The sequence below is a fragment of the Sodiomyces alkalinus genome (genome assembly GCF_003711515.1).
Source record: "Sodiomyces alkalinus F11 unplaced genomic scaffold SODALscaffold_9, whole genome shotgun sequence".
Lineage (NCBI taxonomy): Eukaryota > Fungi > Ascomycota > Sordariomycetes > Glomerellales > Plectosphaerellaceae > Sodiomyces > Sodiomyces alkalinus.
The window spans coordinates 1,177,467-1,198,075 of record NW_021167087.1 but is presented as its reverse complement, the minus strand read 5'-3'; the positions used below and the strand labels follow the sequence as shown (position 1 = coordinate 1,198,075).

Here is a 20,609-nt window from a genome sequence, read left to right as displayed (position 1 = left end):
CTCCACGGATGTCGGCAGAACGTGACGACCACCCAACACACGTAGCGGGGAAGACCTCACATACTTCCGCATGTGCCAGCCAGTCTTTTGCAATGTATATGGAGGTGACAGTAACACGCGAGAGCGGGTTTCTCATTTATTCACATTTATTATCGGCTGTCTGCTCATCCGTTGGTTGATGATGGGCTGCCGAGTGTTGTTCGACACCGCTCTGGAGTCGCCAGCTAATAAAGGAAACGGAGAAAAAGGTTGGTCAACAGAAAACCATATGTATTGGGGAAGAAGAGGAGCGGGCCATTGCCCCTGTCAGTGCAGACCGCAGACCTCTGTGGAGGGAATCCCGGTTACCGGCTATTGTAGGCGCAGTCGTCGATTGGTTCGGTCCTCTCTAGCCCTGTGGTGAGTAGTTATGTATATCACATATCCAGCTTCTCCCAGCGCGGAGGAGACGAGGCCGAGGCGGCCTGAGGTCTCCTAACCTTCTTGGGTCGGCAGGACCATGTTGCTTAGGAATCATTTTCCCACTGCCGGGAAGATAGGGTGAAAAGCACGACGTCTATCTCAGACTTGACCGAGAGACAAAAATAGAAGCTTCTCTTGAGAAGTTGAGGCGCCAACTGGCAGCCTTGGGCCCAAGTCTCACGTTGAGCGTGTCCATCCACCCACGAGAAGGCTCACGGCTCAGCCAAAGTCACTTTCTCGAAGTTTGACAGCCGACAAATGATGGCCCAAGGGGTATAGGCGCTGCATGGTCGTAAATACTGTCTACCGCGGCATGACGAGACATTCTGACACAAAAGACAGGTCGGAGTGGTTCTTTCAAACCCGGTTTATGCTGCTTCGCACATGTTCAACTGCGTTTCCAGGCTCGTAACGTCCCAGGAGAACCAGCATCAACTGCCTCAAAGGGCCCGATTTCGTACTAACCTGTCATAATTCACTCTCGAGAATGCATTGGCCTGGCACGAGAACGACAAAGGTCTTATTGGACCACGAGTTCGGGAGGGAAGCGTGGGTACCTAGGTATTGGTTAGGGGCCATGTTGCATGGAGTGATCCCACTGGGCACACCTAGAAAGGGTGCCGATGTGGATTGGGTATCGTGCAGTGTGCATGCAGCTCGAGCCCTGGGTTCAAATGACCTGTTTCGACGCGAGTATGTGTGTCAGTGATCTCGCTTCACATGGAACGATAAGTTTCTTTCCTTCTTTTTTTCTTCTTTTTCTTCTTCATTTCTTTTCTCACATAGAACCTTGGCCGCTGTTATTGCATGGGCCTGCCGTTCCTGACATCTCCATCCTTTCCACCCCCTGGCAAATGAGCAGGATTCTTCTCAACATCGGTGTGGTGATTTGAGGTGGACATGAGTTCGATAGGTGTCCAATCGCCACCAGCAAGATTCCGCATCATGGTGTTGTACGCGTCTGCTCGAAAAAGGGATGCTCCCTCAGACGAGTGAGATTCGGTGGAAACTTGAGAATCCAAGGGGTCCTTGTCCTTTCCGTCTCTGCTGTCGTCATGGAAGGCTATAAATGTCCGCTTTCCCGTTCGACTGGCTGACGAAGTCTCCCGACTCGGCTGTTTGGGCGGAGACGATGTGCTGCATTCTGGAGCGACTCTGTCCAGAGCGGAAGCCGACGACCCCTGGGTTTCCAGCTCACTGTGGGACTGCGTTAGCAGGTCTGTGGCATTTCTGCTGGCCCAGTCTTCCATGTGGAGGTCGTGCGCGAAGGTGTCTCCCGAGCAGTGGCGACCGAACAAGGACTTGATGGTGATATTATTCTTGTGCCACTCGATGGGGTCGACGGTGCACGGCCAGACGTCCCGTGGCATGAAAGTCTGGACCAGATGACACAGCTCTTCGTAGGACGAATGCCTGGAGTATGGGAAGGTGACTGTGTCTGGTAACACGCCATCTACATGATCTGCATGATCGACATTGGTAGCAACGATCTTTTCTCCCCGGCCAAGTTGTGATTTCTTCGTAAGGGAAGCAAGCGCGCTTCGGAGACTGGCCTCGTTTTTGTCCTCCAGGGATGACATGAAAAGATCCAGAGATAAGCTGCGGCCATGGAGTGTGGTCCGTACCAGGTAGTCGCTTACACTGGCTCGAACATCGGCGGGAATGTCATTGTCGTCTGTCACTAGCCGAAGAAGCCGGCTGAGATCCTCTTTGGATAGGACATCGATCTCGACCTCCCGCTCCAAGTCTTCTCCGCCGCCACCGATGCCGACCTCGAGGCGATCGACGCCATCGGGGAGATGGGCAACGATTGGCTGTATCCACACCACGGGACCCTTCTCCACAACCGAGCAAAAGTTGCCTCTCTCGCAGCTGTGTAGATGGACATTCTCGTCGCTCGTCAGGCACCCGGGATGCTCGGTGTTCCCACAAACAAAGCCGGTCAGGGCCGGTGCCTCGGGACAGAAGTGGACCGGCGGGCTGGAAAATCGATCGGCGGGAGATGGTTTGGATTTGAGGGACTGGAAAATGTTCATCTTGTAGTCATCCACATGGATTCTCGAGTTGAGTGCTTTGGAGAGCGCGATCCACACTTCTTCGTAACCGTACGTCCAGGCCTGGACGTGGAAAATGGTCCCAGGAGGGTAGACGACGATTTTACGGACAAGTTCGGCGATACCGTCGGCTTTCGTCTGGAGGGGGATATCGTCGAGTATGGAAGTGTCCAGGTAGATCTTGTCCAAAGTCTTGATGTGCGAGGAGTATTCGACGAGAGAGGGATTTCGGGCTACCGAGTTCACAAACCAGGGCTCACACCGGACGTCGCCAGTGTACAAGACGGCCTTGCCATCTCCTTCCAATAGGAACATGACGGCACCGGGACAATGGTTCGCATCGAAGAGGGTGACCCGGATATGTCGACCAGGAGCCAGCTCGAGGCAGGTAGGCGTGTCGAGGGGAATAGGTTTCAAGAGAAAACGAAGCTTCTTGAAAGTCTGGACGCGGGCCTCTAGGATGCCTTTGGCGAAGTTGATGCGACAGGGGTAACGTTCCAGACGTAAGAGGATCTGACGGGTGGCTGCCGAGCAGTAGACGAAAGGCGACCTGAGGCTCTCGAGGCCTGCCAGATGATCGCTGTGGACATGGCTTAGGAAGCAGGCCAACGGAGCCTGACGGTGAGGAGATGGGCGGAAGAAATCAACTACCAGGGCATGGAATTTAGAGGAGGTTCTTCCAAACTCAGAGAAGCGGGGATGAGAAGGTGAGGGAGGGCATACGCGTACGTGCCTCTTATGTCAGGGAACTCGGCAACGATGCCATCAAAGGTTGACATGTCAGGCGGCGTCCCCTTGCGCGGTTCCCCTGCCACCTACGGCACATGAGGAAGCGAAGCGAATCGAATCACTTGGCTTCGGTTCGTGAAGAGTCGGCCGAGTGGGGGGGGGGGGGGCAGGGGCTTTTGTGTGACAGTTCCCAGGTCAAGAACCATGGACCCTCTGCGGACGCCAAATGCGACGGGAGGTCAATGGCCAAGGAAGCTCTCTAGTTGGTTCTTGGTTCAATGAAACCGAGGTGGAGGTAGAGTCGCAGATATGCGGGTGGAAATGTGAAATTCGATCGTCTTCGGAACGCTCCGGATGAGGGTTGCATCCGGGTCTTGGAGGTGGTCCTGAGATATGGTGCTACAGAGACACCCAAGCGGGAGTGAAATATTGGGTTCTATAAAATAAAATGAAGAACAAAGACCTGTGTGATTCGAGATTGAGATGGAAGAATCGGGGTATTCTGAATGGATAAGTTGTACGGAGTAGGTAGAGAAAGTTGTGCCTTTGGTCAGAACGAAGTCGTGATGCATGGGCAGGCAGCACCACAATTTCGTGAGAGGGACGTACGTACCATGTTGCCGCTAGCTACCTTATCTGATAAGAACGTGCCTGCAAGACTGCAAGACGCTGCCTAGCCAGCAGCTTAGTCATCGCTTTATCAGTCGTCAACCATAACTCCGAAACCGATACGCAGAACAGGGCCCACCCAGTGTTAAAATCTTCAAACAACAACGGTGTGGGTTTACGTCATAAGACGGGGTTTCTGCGTCAACATACCCAAGTACCTACCTGCCCAGTAGATATTCGGAGGAAAAGATCCACATCGTTCTCTTCTCCCACCCCTCTCCACCAACATCCACCAACTCCTCCCCACCAACTCATCCACCACGGCTACTTCCATCCCAGGTGGCTCACAACATAGCCGCTCCTATCGAACTCTTCACGAATCAAACTCCGCCATTGCTGCTGCCTCGCACATCAATATTAGCTTCAACGTACATACCTACCTAGGTCGGGCCCTTCGCCGAGATCGAAGCGGACCAGGCCCCGTTCTATCAACATCCTTTGAGTCTCTTTTGAGCTTGGGATATCTTCTGCGTCTCCCTCCGAGGTCTCAAGAGGTCTCAAGAGGTCACGATAGTGCCACTGCATGCTGCATGCCGTCCTTGCTCACGTGGAACGTCTGGATTATCCTAGCGCAATGCGACTCACGCTTACAACGTACTTTGTGCCTCCGAGTCTGGGCCTCAATGGGTTGGGCTATGCAGCCTGAGCTACCTCGACCACGGTTCGAAATGGCGGGGGAGCTGACGGCTGACGGCATGACAACAGACGAACCACAAACCCCCACGGGTTCTCCGACTCGATGGTCCCCGTTAGACATGTTAGGTCGTGTTCTATTATTGCTTCTTTTCACCTTGGGCATCATACAACATATGCACACGTGCTCTTCTCGCTTGACCTTGACGACAAGCGAAAGCGAATTGACCGATACGATACCCCACGGAGAAGAGAATAGCGGTAGCCGTCCCGTCTGTAGGATAACCAAGTTTACGCGCCTCGCCCGCCATCCTCCTTTGCGTAATCACTTGTGCATTCGGACAAGGCAATTTAATATGCAGTCCACAGTCCGCAGTCCGCAGTCCGCAACCCAAAAGTGTCATGTCTAGGTACTAATCCGGGGGTGTCAGCAGAGAAGAAAACTTGCTCAAAGCTCTCCGACTTTTCTCATTAACCCGCCAGTCGCATCGAGCCAAACCATGAAGTCGAAAAGCCGAAAAGCACGGAGAAAATAGTCATTCCTTACTCATTCACCCACGGGCTTTGGGGGCTTGTTGGGGTTGTCTACCGTCTGACCTTCGTCCCGTCTGCCATTGGCCTATCCGCCCTTCTAGAGCATCCTACTTGGGAAATCGGCGGATCGACCTCCCGCGACAGCTTGAGCTTGGGGCCTTGGCTTTTTGCTGCGTTCCCTTTGGCTATGGCTATGGCGGGTTGGCTTCTCGGCTGTCACCTCCGCAACGCTTATCCCGGGTCTTAACCGCTCCGCCTTCCCGTTCCTGACAGTTTCTCCAACGTCCTCCAGGGGCACGACTCCACTAGGAAGAGGCTGGTTTTTTGATTTTTCCACTTGAGGATGTTACAATTTTTTTTATTCTTTTTTTTTATTCTTTTTTTTATTCCTTTTTTATTTCTTTTTTTTTCTTTTTTTTTTCCTTTTTTTTTTCTTTTTTATTCTTTTTTTATTCTTTTTTCTTTTTTTTCTCCCGCCGACTTTTGACATTGTCTCCAAAATGTCCCGAGGAAATACCAAAAAAGAGAGGGGAACAAAATGAACAGAGAGGAGCTTCCACCACGGCGGTTCATGCGTCAGCGGGACTCTGTCCCTGTCCATTTCGATGCGAATCCTACCTTGTCTCCGATAGATCACGTCTTACCCCTGTCGGGGAGGCTTGTCCCGGTCCGGCAATCTCCTACGAACGCTTTCCGCCCAAGACAGCTCAGTCTACACGCCATCCCTGATCCGGCACGGAGCCTTTCTTCACATTTCCCTTTCTTCTCTCTATCCGTATCTTGGTCGGCTTGAACCAGGGTGGGACCCCAAAATCTCTGGACCCGTCGTTTTACAACGTATAGCAACGCAATGGAACCAAGGCGCCGTTATCCGCGCACATGCCCGCCCTGGCATCACGGGGTCCGGGGATGGCGGCATGCAAATTGATCAATCATCGAGGGGTGTTTGCGCGGCCGCCGCGAGTCCCGCGACTTGGGCCATGGTCGTCTCTAGACTCTCGCTCTCTGCTTTTATATGACACCGGGTTCCTGCCCACCCCGCGATGATTTTCCAGCTAGCTCTTGGTCCTCGGCACGCGTCCTCCTCTCTCCCGCCCCCCAATCCTCTCCTGTCGCTTTCGCCGCCATGAGGTCCTTCAGCGCTGCTGCGGCAGCTACGCTGCTCAGCGCCTTTTCCCGTAAGCTTTACCACGATCTGACCCGTTCGCCAGTCAAGCTCCCACCCTTTCGCTTCTGACCAACCACCGCAGTCTTTCAGGGCGCTACAGCGCAGAGCGGGGTTCCCGTCCTCTGGACGCATCCCGGTTCCGGTATCACCTACAGCACATGGACGACGACCTCGGGCATGACCTTTGGTCTCACCCTGCCCCCCGGCAGCTTGAGCACCGATGCCGATGAGTATATTGCCTATTTCGTACGGAAAACCCTCCATCTCTCATCTTGGCCCGGTCACTCGACGTGGCATCTTTGCTGACCCCGTCTGCCAGTCATGCGCGACTCCCGAAGCCGCGGGCGAGGGTTACTGCGGTCTGTCTCTTGGCGGCACTATGCAACGCAACTTGCTCATCACCGCCTACCCGTACGAGGATGAGGTGCTCACTCAGTTCTGGTACGCGCCGAGCTACGACTTTCCCGAGATCTACGCCGGCGATGCCACCGTGGTACGTATATTCTTCCCGGGGGCTTCCCCCCCCCCCCCGGCCCCCCGCGCGCTTGATGGACATGGCACCTAACACTAGTTACTCTCCGTAGACCCAAATCTCTTCCTCGGTCAACTCCACGCACTACGAGGTCGAGTTCCGTTGCCAGAACTGCTGGGCCTGGGACCACAACGGTGAGACCGGCAGAGTCTCGACGACCGCTGGCTTCCTCGTCATGGGCTGGGCCCACTCCTTCTCGAGCCCCGGAAACGCCCAGTGCCCTGCCCAGATCACCGTCGAACAGCACGACAGGCAGAGCATCTTCGGTGCCGGCCTGGACCCGAGCATTGAGGCTCCCGCGTACGACGAGTATGTCGAGCTGGCCACCATCACCGCCACGGGAGACTGCGGCGCTGTCACTCCTCCTCCCTCGTCCACCGACCCCGGCGAACCGGGCCCGACTTCGAGCCTTGCCCCCCCCGAGACGGGCGTCCCGGTTCCCGATGAAGAGTACGACTACGTCATTGTTGGCGGCGGTGCTGGCGGTCTCCCCCTAGCCGACAAGCTGAGCGAGGCCGGTCACAAGGTCCTCCTCATCGAGAAGGGCCCCGCCTCTTCGGGCCGCTGGGGTGGTACCCGCGGTCCCTGGTGGCTCCAGGACACCAACCTGACTCGCTTTGACGTTCCCGGCCTCTGCAACCAGATCTGGCACGACTCCGCCGGCATTGCCTGCCGTGACACCGACCAGATGTCCGGCTGCCTTCTCGGCGGTGGCACTGCCATTAACGCTGCTCTCTGGTGGAGAGTGAGTGTACTCCCTTCATTGAATTTCTTTATTTGCCTTTCCACTTCTCTACCCCCCCCTTCTTGGCTCTTCCGTCGCATACTAACTCCCCCAACTCTAGCCGTATTCTCAGGACTGGGATTACAACTTCCCTGCGGGCTGGAGGGCCTCGGACATGGCTGCTGCCGAACAGCGCGCCTTCTCCCGAATCCCCGGCACCACTACCCCGTCGATGGATGGCGAGATCTACCTCCCCCGGGGCATGGACGTCATCCGCGAGGGTCTGCGCTCGGGCGGCTGGAACGAGGTTGACTTCCTCTCCACTCCCAACCAGAAGAACCACACCTTCGGCTATACGCCTTACATGTTCTCGAACGGCGAGCGTGGCGGACCCATGGCCACCTACCTGGTCTCGGCGACGGCGAGGCCCAACTTCACCCTCTGGCTGAACACGGCCGTGCGCCGCGTCGTTCGCCAGGGCGGCCACGTTACCGGAATCGAGGTGGAGCCCTATCTGGAAGGTGGCTACCAGGGTACCGTCCGTCTGAAGCCCGTCACCGGCAGCGTCATTCTGTCGGCCGGCACCTTTGGCAGCGCCAAGATCCTGATGAGGAGCGGTATTGGACCTGAGGACCAGCTGAATGTCGTCAGCAACTCGACCGTCGATGGCTCGAGCATGATTTCTCGGGACCAGTGGATCAGGCTCCCTGTTGGTTACAACCTGGAGGACCATGTTAACGTGAGTTGTCGTCTTTCTTTCTTTCTTTCCTTTTTTTTTTTTTTTTTTTTCGGGAACACCAAGCTGACCTAGACGTGTGCTCGCGTTAGACCAACACTGTCCTCAGGCACCCCGATGCCCAGTTCTACGACTTCTACGATGCCTACGACGGCGAGGATGCGTACCTCCCGGATATCCAGCAGTACCTCTCTTCCCGCACTGGCATCCTTGCCCAGTCTGCCCCCAACATCGGCCCTCTGTGAGTTACATCCAGGTGTCCCTTTCCTGTCGTATTATTCTCTAATCAGGGGCAGGTTCTTCGACGAGATTACCGGTGCCGATGGCATCGTCCGTCAGCTCCAGTGGACTGCCCGTATAGAGGGTAGCGAGGGCGAGCCCGACGGCCGTGAGTTTTACCCCGATCTTTTTATCATCATGTTTGTGGACAAGTAGAACTAACAAGATTCACAGAGAGCATCACTATCAGCCAGTACCTCGGCCGTGGTGCCACGTCTCGTGGCCGCATGACCATCACCCCCAACCTCAACACCATCGTCTCGGACGTTCCTTACCTCAAGGACCAGGAGGATATCGAGGCGGTCATCAAGGGTATTGAGAACCTGCAGGCGGCTCTTGCCGGCGTTCCGGGTCTTGAGTGGCTGCGCCCCGCTCCCAACGTCTCTGCCCGCCAGTACGTGAACAACATGGTCGTGTCGTATGCTAACCGCCGTGCCAACCACTGGATCGGTGAGTTTCTTCCGCTTTTCTCCTCCTCCCTTCTTCCCTCTTCTGTTGGCTAATGTGTACGTACCATTCCAGGCACCGCCAAGCTCGGCACCAATGACGGCCGCAAGGAGGACGGCGACGCCGTCGTCGACCTGGACACCCGCGTCTACGGCACCGACAACCTCTACGTCGTCGACGCCTCCATCTTCCCCGGCCACGTCACCCCCAACCCGTCCTCCTATATCGTCGTCGCCGCCGAGCACGCCGCCCAGCGCATCCTCGCGCGGCCGACGCTCGTCCCCGCCGGCGAGTGGGAGCAATGCGGCGGCCGCGAGTACACCGGCGTCTTCCAGTGCGCCCAGGGTCTGCGCTGCGTCGAGCTGAACCCGTACTACTTCCAGGTTGGTCTGCCCTCTCACCCCCCCTCTGTACTATGCCTGCTAACGCCAATAACGTGTGAACGATAGTGTATTCGGTAAACGGATACCCTGGCGGGTCTAGAGTACAAACAAGGCTCGAAACGGTTGGGGGCATGGGATGGCATGTATCTTGGGTCCTCTATAGGAGGGGGGAAACTTGCTTGGTTCATTGTTTTTTTCTTTTTTTCTTCTCTTGTCACATACTTATTTACTTCCCAAGAATATATCTATCTCATTTACCATCTTCGAGGTTGTCATGAAATGTCTCTCGCCATCTATACTTTCTCCTTGGAAGTGTTAATCCAGTCTGATAGACATTGGTATGCCCCCTTATATTGTCAGCCTCTTGAATCAAGGCTGTATCTAGAAGTCGGGGTACTTGAATGTGATCGAAACGTTCCCAGTGCCCTGGGGTCTTATAATGAATCTCTTAAGGATTATTCTGGTGTGGCTGACATCACAAGGGAATTTGGGGGGGGGGGAGGGAACTGACTGTTCTAGAGAAATAATGGCTACATGTAAATATTATCGATATCAAACTTGCCCCTATTGTCCGTCCAATGCTCTTCAAACGCCCAAAACTCCTCAATACTCCCGGCTAGTAGTCATCAATCATAATCGTCGTCATTGTCTTCAGAATCATACCCATAAATCCCGCCATGCGCCTCCTCCATATGCGCGTAGACCCTCTGCGCATCAACAAACGCCGTCCCGCACTCAAAGCACCAATGCGCCCCGCACGCCGGACAGTCGATATGCGCACACCCACCAACCTTCTCGGTCGCCGTATCGCACGTCGGACAATGCAACACCTCCCGCCCCTTGCCCCTGTTCGCCTCGCAGTCCTCGCACCGCCAGTCGCGAACCTGCGCCGCCGCCGCCGCCGCCGCCCCCACCGCTCCGGCCTCAGCGCACACCCGCTCGGCAAACTGCTTCGCGAACCCGCACCCGCCACACCAGGCGTATACCCAAGCCGGGTTCGCCACCGCCTCCCTCAACCCGCCGAGGGAGGCGATGCCGAGGCGCGAAACCACGGCGGCGACGGGGGATCGGCGGCAGAACGGGCACGACAGCGCGGGGAGGTTGATGACCTGGCCGCGGCGGTTGATCCCGTACCAGTCCTGCCTGCAGCTTCGGCAGATGGTCGACGCGCAGCCGCTTCGCCCGCAGGCGCGCAGGTCGCGCTTGTTGGCGTCGGAGAAGCAGAGGAGGCAGGTGCCCGATTGGACTTTGCGCCGCTTGACCCAGTCGGACAGGGAGCTGCGGAGGTCGGAGGCGTTGCGGACGAGTTTGCCGCTGATGGTGAGCCGCGTGTCGTTGTCGTTGGTGGTACCGGGGAGGACCTCGACGTTCGAGGCCAAGGTGGAAATGTCGGGTATGCGGCTGACTTTGTGGAAGAGCGAGCGACCGTCGAACAGGTGCTGCAGGGCGTTGTTCTCGTTGCGGACGAGCCAGGCGGTGGTGTTCTCGTCGGAAAGAGCTTTGGCGGTCGTTTCGTGATCGATCACCGTCTCGCGACCGGCTACGCATGCCGGGCATTGGAAGCTGGCTAGGTCCAGATCGGCCGGGCGGTACTCGTGCGGCCAGATGATGCGGCCGAGGCAGCGTGAGCACTCGACGCACGGTGCGGGGCCCGGCTTGGCTTGACCCTCGAGACGGCTTTCGTGGCGACAGTAGAAGCATTTGGCGCGCACGCGCAGGAGGCTAGGGTTGTAGACGACGTATTGGGCTCGGCATGTCGTGTTGAAGCACTCCACCCATGTGGCCTCGGTCGTCTCGGAATCCTGCGGCCCGACGTTGTTGTGTATTCTCTCCTCAAAGTCAGGGGCCCGGAGGCAAGCCGCGCAATCGCACGAGTTGGGGTGGCAGAGCCCGCAACTGCCATCGGTTCCCATGACGGTAACAGAGCGGGGAAGCCGGCACAGTTTACAGGTGACAATGGGGCCGAGAGGTACCATGGTCTTCGACGGGGTCCAGCCAATGCGGGCTTGTAGGGTGGTGTTCAGGTTGAGCTCCAGCATCTTGTAGTCTACCAGGGTCTGGAAGAGTTTCTGGTCGGGCTCGGGAAGTACGCGTGCGTCGGGATGCGGGCGTACGGTGACGCCGCTTGCCACGCGGCCTTCGTAGTCCCGATCGGCATCGAGAAGCAAGGACAGGCAGCCGACGTTCCAGGTTTCGCTGACTTCCCGGTTATTCCAATTGGCGCCGTAGGCTAAAAGCTCCCGGTCGGCCACGTCTCGCAGCGGCAGGATAGCCATGCGGATGGACAGGGCGGCGAGAAGGGCGGCGGGACGTGCGCTTAACATGGTCCCGGGGAGGACGAGATGGAGGAGGTACCGCCAAAAGGTGCGTTGGTATTTCGGGGCGGCTAGAGCAAGAGGCATGCGGGGGACCACGCCCGGAGCAGCATCCCGGATGTGGGCGGGCAGGTCCTCCTCCGAGGCGACGTAGGTGAGGCAGGTCAGCACCCTTCCGAGGCGGCGCAGGATGCGGTAATCGCAAGACCGGCTGATGTCGAGAAGCTCGGATCGGGTGAACTCGGCAGGGCCCCGTTTGTCGGGAGCATCCCCTTGGTCGGCGTCGTCTTCGTCTTCTTCTTCTTCTTCGTCGGGGTGGGTGGTAAAGTCATGAGTCGGGTCGAAGAAGACACAAGGGCAGCGGTCGGAGGCGGGCACCTCGTCAATGGCCTCTGCGATCTGGGCTTTGTAATTGTAGGATTCCTCCAGCCAGGTCTTCATCCTGGCGGCCTGGTCCGGGTCAGTGACGTGAGCGACCTGATCGCTAAAGCGCTGGGTGAGTTCGGCGCGAGCTTCGCTGGCGCGGTCGCTGCAGACGGCCCTCCACAGGGCGCCGAAGACGGGGTTGACGGTGATGACGGCGACGTTGGTGTCGATGATTTCCTTCAGCTGGTCGACGACCAAGGCGCGGTAGGCCGGGTCGGCGGCGTATCGCTTGGCGAGGGGTTCGAGGGCTGGCTGCCTCTGACGGGGGACGACGATGTCCAGGTCGGGGCTGTCGGGCTCGAGCCGCGGCTGGTCCATGTTGTCGAGGACGGTGGCGGTGGCGTGGTTGGAGTCGCGGCGCATGAGATAGCGGGAGATGCGGTCGTCGTCCTCGTGCGCGACGTCCCCTATGTCGTCGGACTGTTTATAGGAGAGAGGGCGTGCTACTGATCGGCGGCTGCGGGGGTCCCTGGGCACGGTGGCATGCTGGGCGTCGGCCAAGCCGGTCCAGGTGAGCAGGATGGACATGGAGAGGTCGGAGATGCTGGTGGAGGCGGCGTTGGCGTCGGCGTTGGCGTTTACGATCTGGTAACAAGTGCCGCCCGTCAGGGTGGAGAGGTAGACGTAGGGCGCTACGGTGTCCATGAGGTGGCTCTCGACGATGGAGAAGACGTGGGCCTTCTTTTCGCCGGTAGCGAGTGTGGTGCAGGCCGAAGTCCAGTCGAGGAAGAGCTTGGCGTCCGGGCCGAAGAGGGCGGCGGAGTGAGGGTCGGAGAGGGTTTCGATCTCCTTGTCGCGCCAGTTGCCCCCGGTGATGGGCATGTGTGGGGGGGCGTCGGTAAAGAGAAGGATGATGGTGGTGGCCTCTGGTCGCATGAGATGATGGGCCCTCGCGAGGCCCGTCTTGGTGGCTTCGGGCCAGTCACCGCCGTGGCATGGGACCAGGCTACTGGCGAATTGGATGATGTGGTCTCGGGATACCAGATCGGCGTCGCTTCCGGCGTCTGGGTTGGCGACAGGGTTGACTCCGGAGCACCACTTTGACCACTCGATGACCTCGCCCTGGAAGTAGTCGCGGTAGGCTAGGACGCCGATGCGGGAGAAGCAGTCGGTCAAGGTGGAAATGCGGATGATGTCGGGAAGAGCTCGATGGAGAGCCTTGAGGTATTTGGACATGGAGGCGGTGGCATCTGTGACGATCAGGAGGTCATAGACCTGACCTTGGCTCTGGGCGTTTGACTCCATGGCGCACACGTTCTGTTTGTCTTGGGAGTTGAAATAGAGATGGGGGATGAAGATGGAAGATGGACTAATGGAAGATGGACGACATGATAGAGATGACGATCCTTCACAACGTATTTATATGGCGCTGGATGAAGGGCAAGGGGGGCAAGTAAGACGCTGGTGGCTTTTGTTGTGGGAATGAGTCCTCACTTTTAGTGGCGGTTACGATGGAGCCAGCTGGCCGAGCATGGGATGCTGGGATGTGAGGACTCGAGGAGCACGAGGAGAGGGGGAAGAAGAAATAGGAGAGCCATCTTGACGGACAGTGAGTCAACGGGTAATGAGCAAGGGAATAGGAATACCAGGAGACAGGAGACAGGAGACCAGATAGTTGGGAAAGAGTTGGACGGTATTTCGATGGGCAGAAACGGGTCAAATTGAGGTTGATTGGACAAAAGGCGTGAGGCCAACGCCAAACCTGCGGGAAGCACATCCTTGTAGGCTGTAGACGCACATGGTAGTATTCTGGTGTAGGAAATGTAATTTATGTAAGGCGTAAGGCGTCATGACAAGGGAGAGGAAGCGAGGCGGTAAAGGACAGGAGGCGTGGGGGAGATGGTTCTTGTTTCTTTTCTTTTTCTTTTCTTTTCTTTTTTGGGTCTGCCACAGGGACTCGGCTCGAATAAGATAAAGTGTTGTTCGACGAAGGTACGGGCGATGAACGACAACGGGGTATAACGGACGCTGACGGCTGACGGCTGACGGTTGGGAGAGTTGGTGACACGAAGAGTCAAACGAGTCTCCGATGTCTATGGCGTTCGGCTCACAGAAAAGGGGCCAGGTCAAGGCCAATTTGGCAGGAGTAGAGGAGAATCGACTTGTTGATGAACGAGACTGGAGAGAACGAGACTGGAGATAGGTTTACTCGTGGGTGATGATGCTGCGAAGTTGAAATGGGTTGGCGGGTGGGGAGGCGGGGAGGGTTTCCAGGGCGCAGTCCAGTGTGGGTTTAGGGTTTAGTAACTGTGTGGAACCTAATCAAAACCCTACATGTAGTCTTATCTTATCAATTTCAGGGTAGCTGTGTCCCGTGCGGGGCAACTTCCTCAGGGGAAGGGGAGGAGGTTATCGCGAAATTTTCATTTTTCTGTGGTACACGTATTTTCCGATTTTCCGGTGGTACCGTACCTTCATAATTTCCTACCTACCCCGCCAGTTGTTTTTCTTGACCGCCTTTCCCATTTGCCTTCAGCCTAGTGTACGTACCTTGGACGCTCCGTGCTATTGGGCATCCATCCCAGTGACGGGTGACGAGGGGAAGAAAAATACCACCAAAAAGTAAAGTAAAGGCAAAAAAAAAAAAAAAAAAGAAGGAAAAAAAAAACCCCCCTTCTGCCCAACCCACCGGGCAATAAATTCACGTGCCTATTCCCCCCTAACCACGCGTTTCTCCTTCTCCCCCTCTCCTACTTTTTTGTTCTTCTCTTTTTCACAGCATCATTTTTATTGCCTTTTTTCCCTTTTCAGCCATTTCCTCATCCATCTGCCGCTGCCCCGTCGCCCACCATGGACAAGGAGCAGTTGGCCCAGCTCCTTCAGGCGAGCCAAATTCGTACGTGCCACCCCGGACACCCCAGCGCACTGATGAGGGTCCAGGGATCGAGGAAGACGAGGCGGAGGGAGAGGGAGAGGGAGTGAGCGAGAGAGACAGGGGATGGAGACGAGAAAAAGAAAAGAAAAAAGAAATGAAAGGAGAGACATGGATCGGGTCGCATATTCAGACAAGCCTCGGATGGGACCCCTGCTTGTGGTCCCGTCCTCCGTTTCGTCTCGTCCAGCCTCCTGATTTTCTTCTTCTTTTTTTCTTCTTCTTTTTTTTCTCCCCCTCTCTCGCCCTCTTCTAATTTCCCTTTTTTCTCGACTCCTCTCATATTTCCTATTTCTCATCCTCTTCTGACTCCGTCATTCTACCATTCAACCCGTTATACTGACAACTCCATTTCAGCCGACACCGAAAAGGTCAAGGCCGTCACCGCCGAGCTCCAAAAAAACTACTACTCCCAACCCCAGTCGCTCCTCCTCCTCACAGAGATCGCCGTCTCCCATAATGACCCGGCCATCCGCCAGCTCGCCTCCGTCCAGGCCCAGCGCCTGGTCCCCAAACACTGGCTGACCCTGCCCGCCGACCAGCGCGATGCCGCCCGGAACCACCTCCTCGAGAGCGCCGTCGGCGAGCAGTCCGCCGCCGGCCGCCATGCCAAGTGCCGTCTGCTCGCCCGCGCCATCAGCACCGACCTGGAGAAGGAGTCCGAGTCCGGCCCAGGCTCCGGTTCCGGCTCCGCCTCCGTCTCCAGCCTGCTCGCCCTCGTGAGCCAGGACAACCAGGCCGCCCGCGAGGTCGGCTCCTACACCCTCTACGCCGTCCTCGAGGAGGACCCCACCCACTTCCACGAGCAGGTGCCCCAGCTGCTCAACGTCCTCAAGGCCACCATCCAGGACCCCACCAGCAGCCACGTCCGCCTCAACTCCGTCAAGGCCATCGGCTCCATCCTCATGCTGGTCGACCCGGAAGACGACCAGGAGAGCCTCGCCTCGGTGCAGTCCTTCGTCCAGCCCATCGTCGAGATCCTCAAGGCCGCCATCGAGGCCGAGGACGACGAGCAGTACAAGCCCATCTTCGAGATTCTCCAAAACTTCCTCGCCTACGACCCGGCCTTCCTGGCCCACCACCTCAAGGACCTCATCCAGTTCTTCATCGACCTGGCCTCCAACAAGCAGGTCGACGACGAGGCCCGCTCCCAGGCCCTCTCCTTCCTCGCCCAGTGCGCCCGCTACCGCCGCATGAAGATCCAGTCCATGAAGGACATGGGCGCCCAGCTCATGGTCAAGAGCATGCACATCCTCACCGAGGTCGAGGACGAGGCCGACCCGGACGACACCTCCCCGGCCAAGACCGCCCTCTCTCTCATCGACCAGCTGGCCAGCGACCTGCCCCCGCGCCAGGTCATCGTCCCCTTGCTCGACCACTTCGCCCAGTTCGCCCGTCACCCCGACCCGGGCTTCCGCAAGGCCGCCATCCTCGCCCTCGGCACCTCGGCCGAGGGCGCCCCGGACTTCATCGCCACCCAGCTCAAGTCCCTGCTGCCCGTCATCGTCGAGCTGCTCAACGACCGGGACGACAACGTCCGTTACGCCGCCCTCATCGGCCTCATCCACATCGCCGACGAGATGGCCGACGAGCTGGCCCCGCAGCACGAGGACCTCATCGCCGCCCTGCTCCGGAACCTCGAGGCCGCCACCCAGGACGGTTCCAAGAAGGCCGTCGGCGTCATCCGCTCCGTCTGCAGCGCCCTCGACTCCCTCCTCGTCGGCGACGGCCTCGAGCCCGACGTCATGAAGACCTTCGGCCCCAAGCTGATCGTCCCCATGGGCAAGCTGCTCAACCACGACGACCACGGCATCAAGGCCGCCGCCGCCGGGGCCATCGGCGCCATCGCCTTCTCCATGGGCGGCGACGACTTCAAGCCCTACTTTGAGGAGGTCATGGCCGCCCTCGGGAATTACGTCACCGTCACGGGCGACGACGACACCCTCGCCCTGCGCTCGTCCGTCTGCGACGCCATGGGCCGCATCGCCGGCGCCGTCGGCCCCGAGGCCTTCCAGCCCTACGTCGTCGACCTGATGAAGGCCAGCGAGGAGGCCCTGTCCCTCGACAGCGCGCGCCTCAAGGAGACCAGCTTCATCCTCTGGGCCTCCCTCTCCAAGGTCTACGGCCTGCACTTCTCCCACTTCCTCCCCGGCGTCTTCAAGGGCCTCTTCGAGTGCCTCGACGCCGAGGACGAGGAGCTCTCCATCCCCGGCCTCAGCCCGGAGGACGCGCCCGACGGCGTCGTCACCATCGGCGGCCGCCGCATCAAGGTCAAGCCCGCCGAGGACGAGGTCGACCAGGTCATCGCCATGGGCGGCGGCGGCGGCGGCGACGGCGACGACGACGACGACGACGACTGGATCGACGACCTCGCCGGCGTCACCGCCGTCGACATGGAGCAGGAGATTGCCCTCGAGGTGGTCGGCGACCTCGTCACCCACTCGTGCGACGCCGCCGCCATCAAGGAGTACCTCGAGCCCGCCATGGAGAAGATCCTGCCGCACGTCGAGAGCGCCTACGACGGCAGCCGCAAGGCCGCCCTGGCTACCCTCTGGCGGTCCTACGCCCGTGTTTGGCAGCTGATGGAGGAGCAGACGGGTCAGAAGTGGCAGGCCGGCATTCCTCTCAAGCACCAGCCGGATGCCACCCTCACTGCTCTGGGCAGCATGGTCGCCAAGGCCACCTTGATGCTCTGGGCTGATGATAACGAGCGGTATGTCTATGTTTTTTTGTCTCGTCTCGTCTTTTTTTTTTCCTTTTTTTTGGTGACGCCCTCCCAAATGATGAATAACTCGCGTTATACCCAGCTCACTCAGACGCACAAAGTGCGGGTGCTGAGAACACGTATCTATCAGTTCTGATCTTGAGGCCTCTTTTTTTTTCTTCTCTTTTTTCGACATTTTGCTCCACGACAATGGCCAGCGTTGCTGACTTCAACCTAGGGACGTCATCACCGAGATCAACCGTAATGTCGGTGCCACTCTCAAGGCCTGCGGTCCCGCGATCCTCACCCAAGAGGATATGCTCAAGCAGGCCGTGACCGTGCTGGGCACTATCATCACCCGGTCGCACCCTTGCCAGCAGGATCTGGGCGACGAGGAGGAGGAGCAGGACGCCGAGGGCGGTTCCTCGGAATTCGACTGGCTCGTCATCGACACGGCCCTAGACGTCATCCTCGGCCTCGCCACCGCGCTCGGCCCCGATTTTGCCGAGCTGTGGAAGGTGTTCGAGAAGCCCGTGCTCAAGTTCGCCAGCTCGCAGGAGGGCCTCGAGCGGTCGACCGCCGTGGGCGTCATCGCCGAGTCGATCAAGTTCATGGCCAACGCCGTCACCCCCTTCACCGGCTCCCTCCTCCCCGTCCTCTTCCACCGCCTCTCGGACGAGGACACGCTCGCGCGGTCCAACGCCGCCTACGCCATCGGCCAGCTCATCTTCCACTCGGCCGACACCAACGCCACTTTCCCCCGGTATACCGATATTCTGCACAAGCTCGAGCCGCTGCTGCAGATCCGGGAGGCGCGTCTGGTCGATAACGTCTCGGGCTGCATCTGCCGCATGATCGACGTCAACCCTGATCCCGCTCTGGTGGAGAAGGTGTTGCCCGCCGTGCTGGATGTGCTGCCCCTGAGCGAGGACTTTGAGGAGAACGAGCCCATCTACCGGTGCATCTTCAAGCTCTGTACGTTTCACGGAATTCATTTTTCCTTCTTCTCTCTTTGTCAATTCCTCCAATCCGTCGCTGACTTGATTACTGTAGACGACCAGCAAAACCCTGCTGTCCAGGCTCTGACACCGCGGGTTCTCCCCATCCTGCACAAAGTCCTCAGCCCGCCTGAGGAGCAGCTGGAGCCTGAGACGCGGGCTCTGGTGCAGAAGCTGGTGCAGGGGCTTTCGTAAGGAGGCAAGGACGAGGCGGCAAATGGGATGAGGATATCAAAAACAAAAAGGGGTCATGTCATGTGAAGCGATGCCGGGAGAATATAATGAGTGACGAATGGATGAGATTCCCGTTTTCTTTTCTTGTTTTGGCTGGTATAGATGAATCAGGGCTGGACCGCTTGTTGCAAGGAGCTTGAGCCGAAAATAGATGCGATTGCACGCACATTCTCATCATCCCATCTCCCTCAACTCTTCGAAGCAGTCTCTGGCTTCTGAGCCCAGACAACACGCTGGAGATAGTACGCATGCGTCTTCTTGGCGCGAAACTCGCGGCGCAACTGCGCACCGTAAAGCATGATATCCTCCGGAGACCACCCCTCCAGCAACCCAGCCATGAACTGCACGATCCCCTCCAAGTCCGTCTCGACCGACAGCTGAATGAACCTCCCAATCTCCTTCAACCGGGGGTTCTTCGCCCAGTCGCCGACGGGGACCTTCATCGTCGACACCTGCACGTCCACAAAGCCAGCCTCCTCCATATACCTCTCCTGCAAATGGTCCGGCAGGGGCGAGAAGACGCGGCCCAACTTCCTGGCCCCCTCGTAGAAGAACTTCCCCCACTCCGCCATGGCGCTGCCCTCCTCCAACGTCCCATCGTCGCTCAGCAGCGTCGGCGACCCTTCATAACTCTCGACCCAGCCGCCAGGCGCACAGGCACGATACGCCTGGCGGAACAAGCCCGCCCAATCCGTCACGCTCCCATACAGATACCGCATGTGGACGTAATCAAACTCGTCCTCCCGGAACGTCCAGGCCTGGGTGAAATCCTCCATCTCGAACTTGAGGTTCGGCGGCACCCACGACGGCTGGATCGGGGAGATGTCGGTCCCCGTGACCTCGGCGGCGGGGAACTCGTCGGCGAAATCCACGGCCCAGATGCCGGTCCCCGTGCCGAGATCGAGGACGCGCCGGGTCCTCGGCCTGTCGAGGGGCGCGAGGTGGAGCTTGTCGCCGAGGCTGAGGGTCGAGGCGTGGTGGATCAGGTCCAGGGTCTCGTTGGCCTGGTCGTCGTTGCTGGCCCAGTATTGGGCGCCGCCGCGGTCGGCGTGGTAGGTGCGGCCGTGGATGATGCGGTATTCGAGGATGCTGGAGCTGATGGAGGCGCTGGAGGTTGTGGTGGAGGCGGAGTCGAGGCCGGAGTCGTTGGCGTCGGCGTCGGCGTCGGCTGTCTGGGTCGTGTTAGAACCTCTCCTTTTTTTTTTCCTTTTTTTCTTTCGGCGATATGCCCTGTTTGGTGCTTCACATACTGGGTATGCGTATAGTCTGAACTGGGGCTATTGATGGGAGAATAAAAAGCAACAAGACAAAGACAAACCAGCATCCTTCCTTCCTTTTTTTTTTTTTTTTTCCTTTAGAGCCGACGTACTTCTGCTGCTTCTGCTGCAGCTGCTGCAGCTGCCCAGTGCGACGGTGCGTGCAAGCCTCCATCATGGCCGTCTCCTCCACTTTCTGTCGACTCGGGAGATGCCATGTCGGGCTTGGTTGGCGTCGTTGTTATTGTCGTCGTCGTCGTCGTCGTCTTTCGTACGTGTGCTTGGTCGGCCGGCGGCGGGGCACTGACCGTCTCGTCCTTGGTCTCCTTGGACGGATCACTCGTCATGATGGGCGTCGATTATGATGTCAAGGAAGAAAATATCGTTCGTTCCCGCTTGGGTTGAGGATTCGGCTTTTCGAGTCGTCTCTATACTCCTCGACCACCCCGTCTTA

General features: G+C 58.1%; 6 protein-coding genes across 6 annotated transcripts; 3 read left to right on the top strand and 3 right to left on the bottom strand.

The window, feature by feature from the left end:
• Nucleotides 1-832: 832 nt before the first annotated feature.
• SODALDRAFT_219363 (artemis protein) lies at nt 833-3,469 on the bottom strand. Its single transcript, XM_028607326.1, has 2 exons — nt 3,250-3,469; nt 833-3,163 (listed from the first exon to the last, which is right to left on the bottom strand). Exons 1-2 carry the CDS (start codon nt 3,293-3,295, stop codon nt 1,263-1,265), a joined length of 1,947 nt encoding a protein of 648 aa, XP_028464231.1. The 5' UTR covers nt 3,296-3,469; the 3' UTR covers nt 833-1,262.
• A 1,434-nt stretch (nt 3,470-4,903) lies between these two features.
• On the top strand, nt 4,904-5,390 carry SODALDRAFT_362229 (hypothetical protein; the record flags this gene model as incomplete). The annotated part of the gene is made up of 3 exons (XM_028614439.1): nt 4,904-4,944; nt 5,031-5,296; nt 5,374-5,390. 3 exons carry the CDS (start codon nt 4,904-4,906, stop codon nt 5,388-5,390), a joined length of 324 nt encoding a protein of 107 aa, XP_028464230.1.
• An 817-nt stretch (nt 5,391-6,207) lies between these two features.
• On the top strand, nt 6,208-9,428 carry SODALDRAFT_325762 (cellobiose dehydrogenase; the record flags this gene model as incomplete). The annotated part of the gene is made up of 10 exons (XM_028610014.1): nt 6,208-6,259; nt 6,332-6,495; nt 6,569-6,742; nt 6,834-7,526; nt 7,627-8,244; nt 8,334-8,482; nt 8,538-8,629; nt 8,695-8,970; nt 9,043-9,350; nt 9,417-9,428. 10 exons carry the CDS (start codon nt 6,208-6,210, stop codon nt 9,426-9,428), a joined length of 2,538 nt encoding a protein of 845 aa, XP_028464229.1.
• Nucleotides 9,429-9,923: 495 nt separating this feature from the next.
• On the bottom strand, nt 9,924-14,509 carry SODALDRAFT_380741 (hypothetical protein; the record flags this gene model as incomplete). The annotated part of the gene is made up of 6 exons (XM_028615125.1): nt 9,924-13,400; nt 13,542-13,629; nt 13,686-13,817; nt 14,059-14,192; nt 14,241-14,338; nt 14,504-14,509. The coding sequence occupies 6 exons, from the start codon at nt 14,507-14,509 to the stop codon at nt 9,977-9,979; spliced, it is 3,882 nt and encodes a 1,293-aa protein (XP_028464228.1). The 3' UTR covers nt 9,924-9,976.
• Nucleotides 14,510-14,702: 193 nt separating this feature from the next.
• On the top strand, nt 14,703-19,220 carry SODALDRAFT_315294 (karyopherin Kap123). The gene is made up of 5 exons (XM_028609286.1): nt 14,703-14,965; nt 15,102-15,147; nt 15,321-17,676; nt 17,906-18,642; nt 18,721-19,220. Exons 1-5 carry the CDS (start codon nt 14,882-14,884, stop codon nt 18,858-18,860), a joined length of 3,363 nt encoding a protein of 1,120 aa, XP_028464227.1. The 5' UTR covers nt 14,703-14,881; the 3' UTR covers nt 18,861-19,220.
• SODALDRAFT_315290 (S-adenosyl-L-methionine-dependent methyltransferase) lies at nt 19,088-20,373 on the bottom strand (the record flags this gene model as incomplete). Its single annotated transcript, XM_028609285.1, has 2 exons — nt 19,088-20,071; nt 20,269-20,373. The coding sequence occupies 2 exons, from the start codon at nt 20,371-20,373 to the stop codon at nt 19,088-19,090; spliced, it is 1,089 nt and encodes a 362-aa protein (XP_028464226.1).
• Nucleotides 20,374-20,609: the final 236 nt, after the last annotated feature.

Coding starts and splice junctions, on each gene's coding strand:
- SODALDRAFT_219363 (XM_028607326.1), bottom strand. CDS start 3,295: ATGTCAACCTTTGATGGCATCGTTGCCGAGTTCCCTGACATAAGAG. Junction 3,164..3,249: donor CGAGTTCCCTGACATAAGAG/GCACGTACGCGT, acceptor ATGCCCTGGTAG/TTGATTTCTTCCGCCCATCT.
- SODALDRAFT_315294 (XM_028609286.1), top strand. CDS start 14,882: ATGGACAAGGAGCAGTTGGCCCAGCTCCTTCAGGCGAGCCAAATTCGT. Junction 15,148..15,320: donor CCCGTCCTCCGTTTCGTCTC/GTCCAGCCTCCT, acceptor ACTCCATTTCAG/CCGACACCGAAAAGGTCAAG. Junction 18,643..18,720: donor CCGGTGCATCTTCAAGCTCT/GTACGTTTCACG, acceptor TGATTACTGTAG/ACGACCAGCAAAACCCTGCT.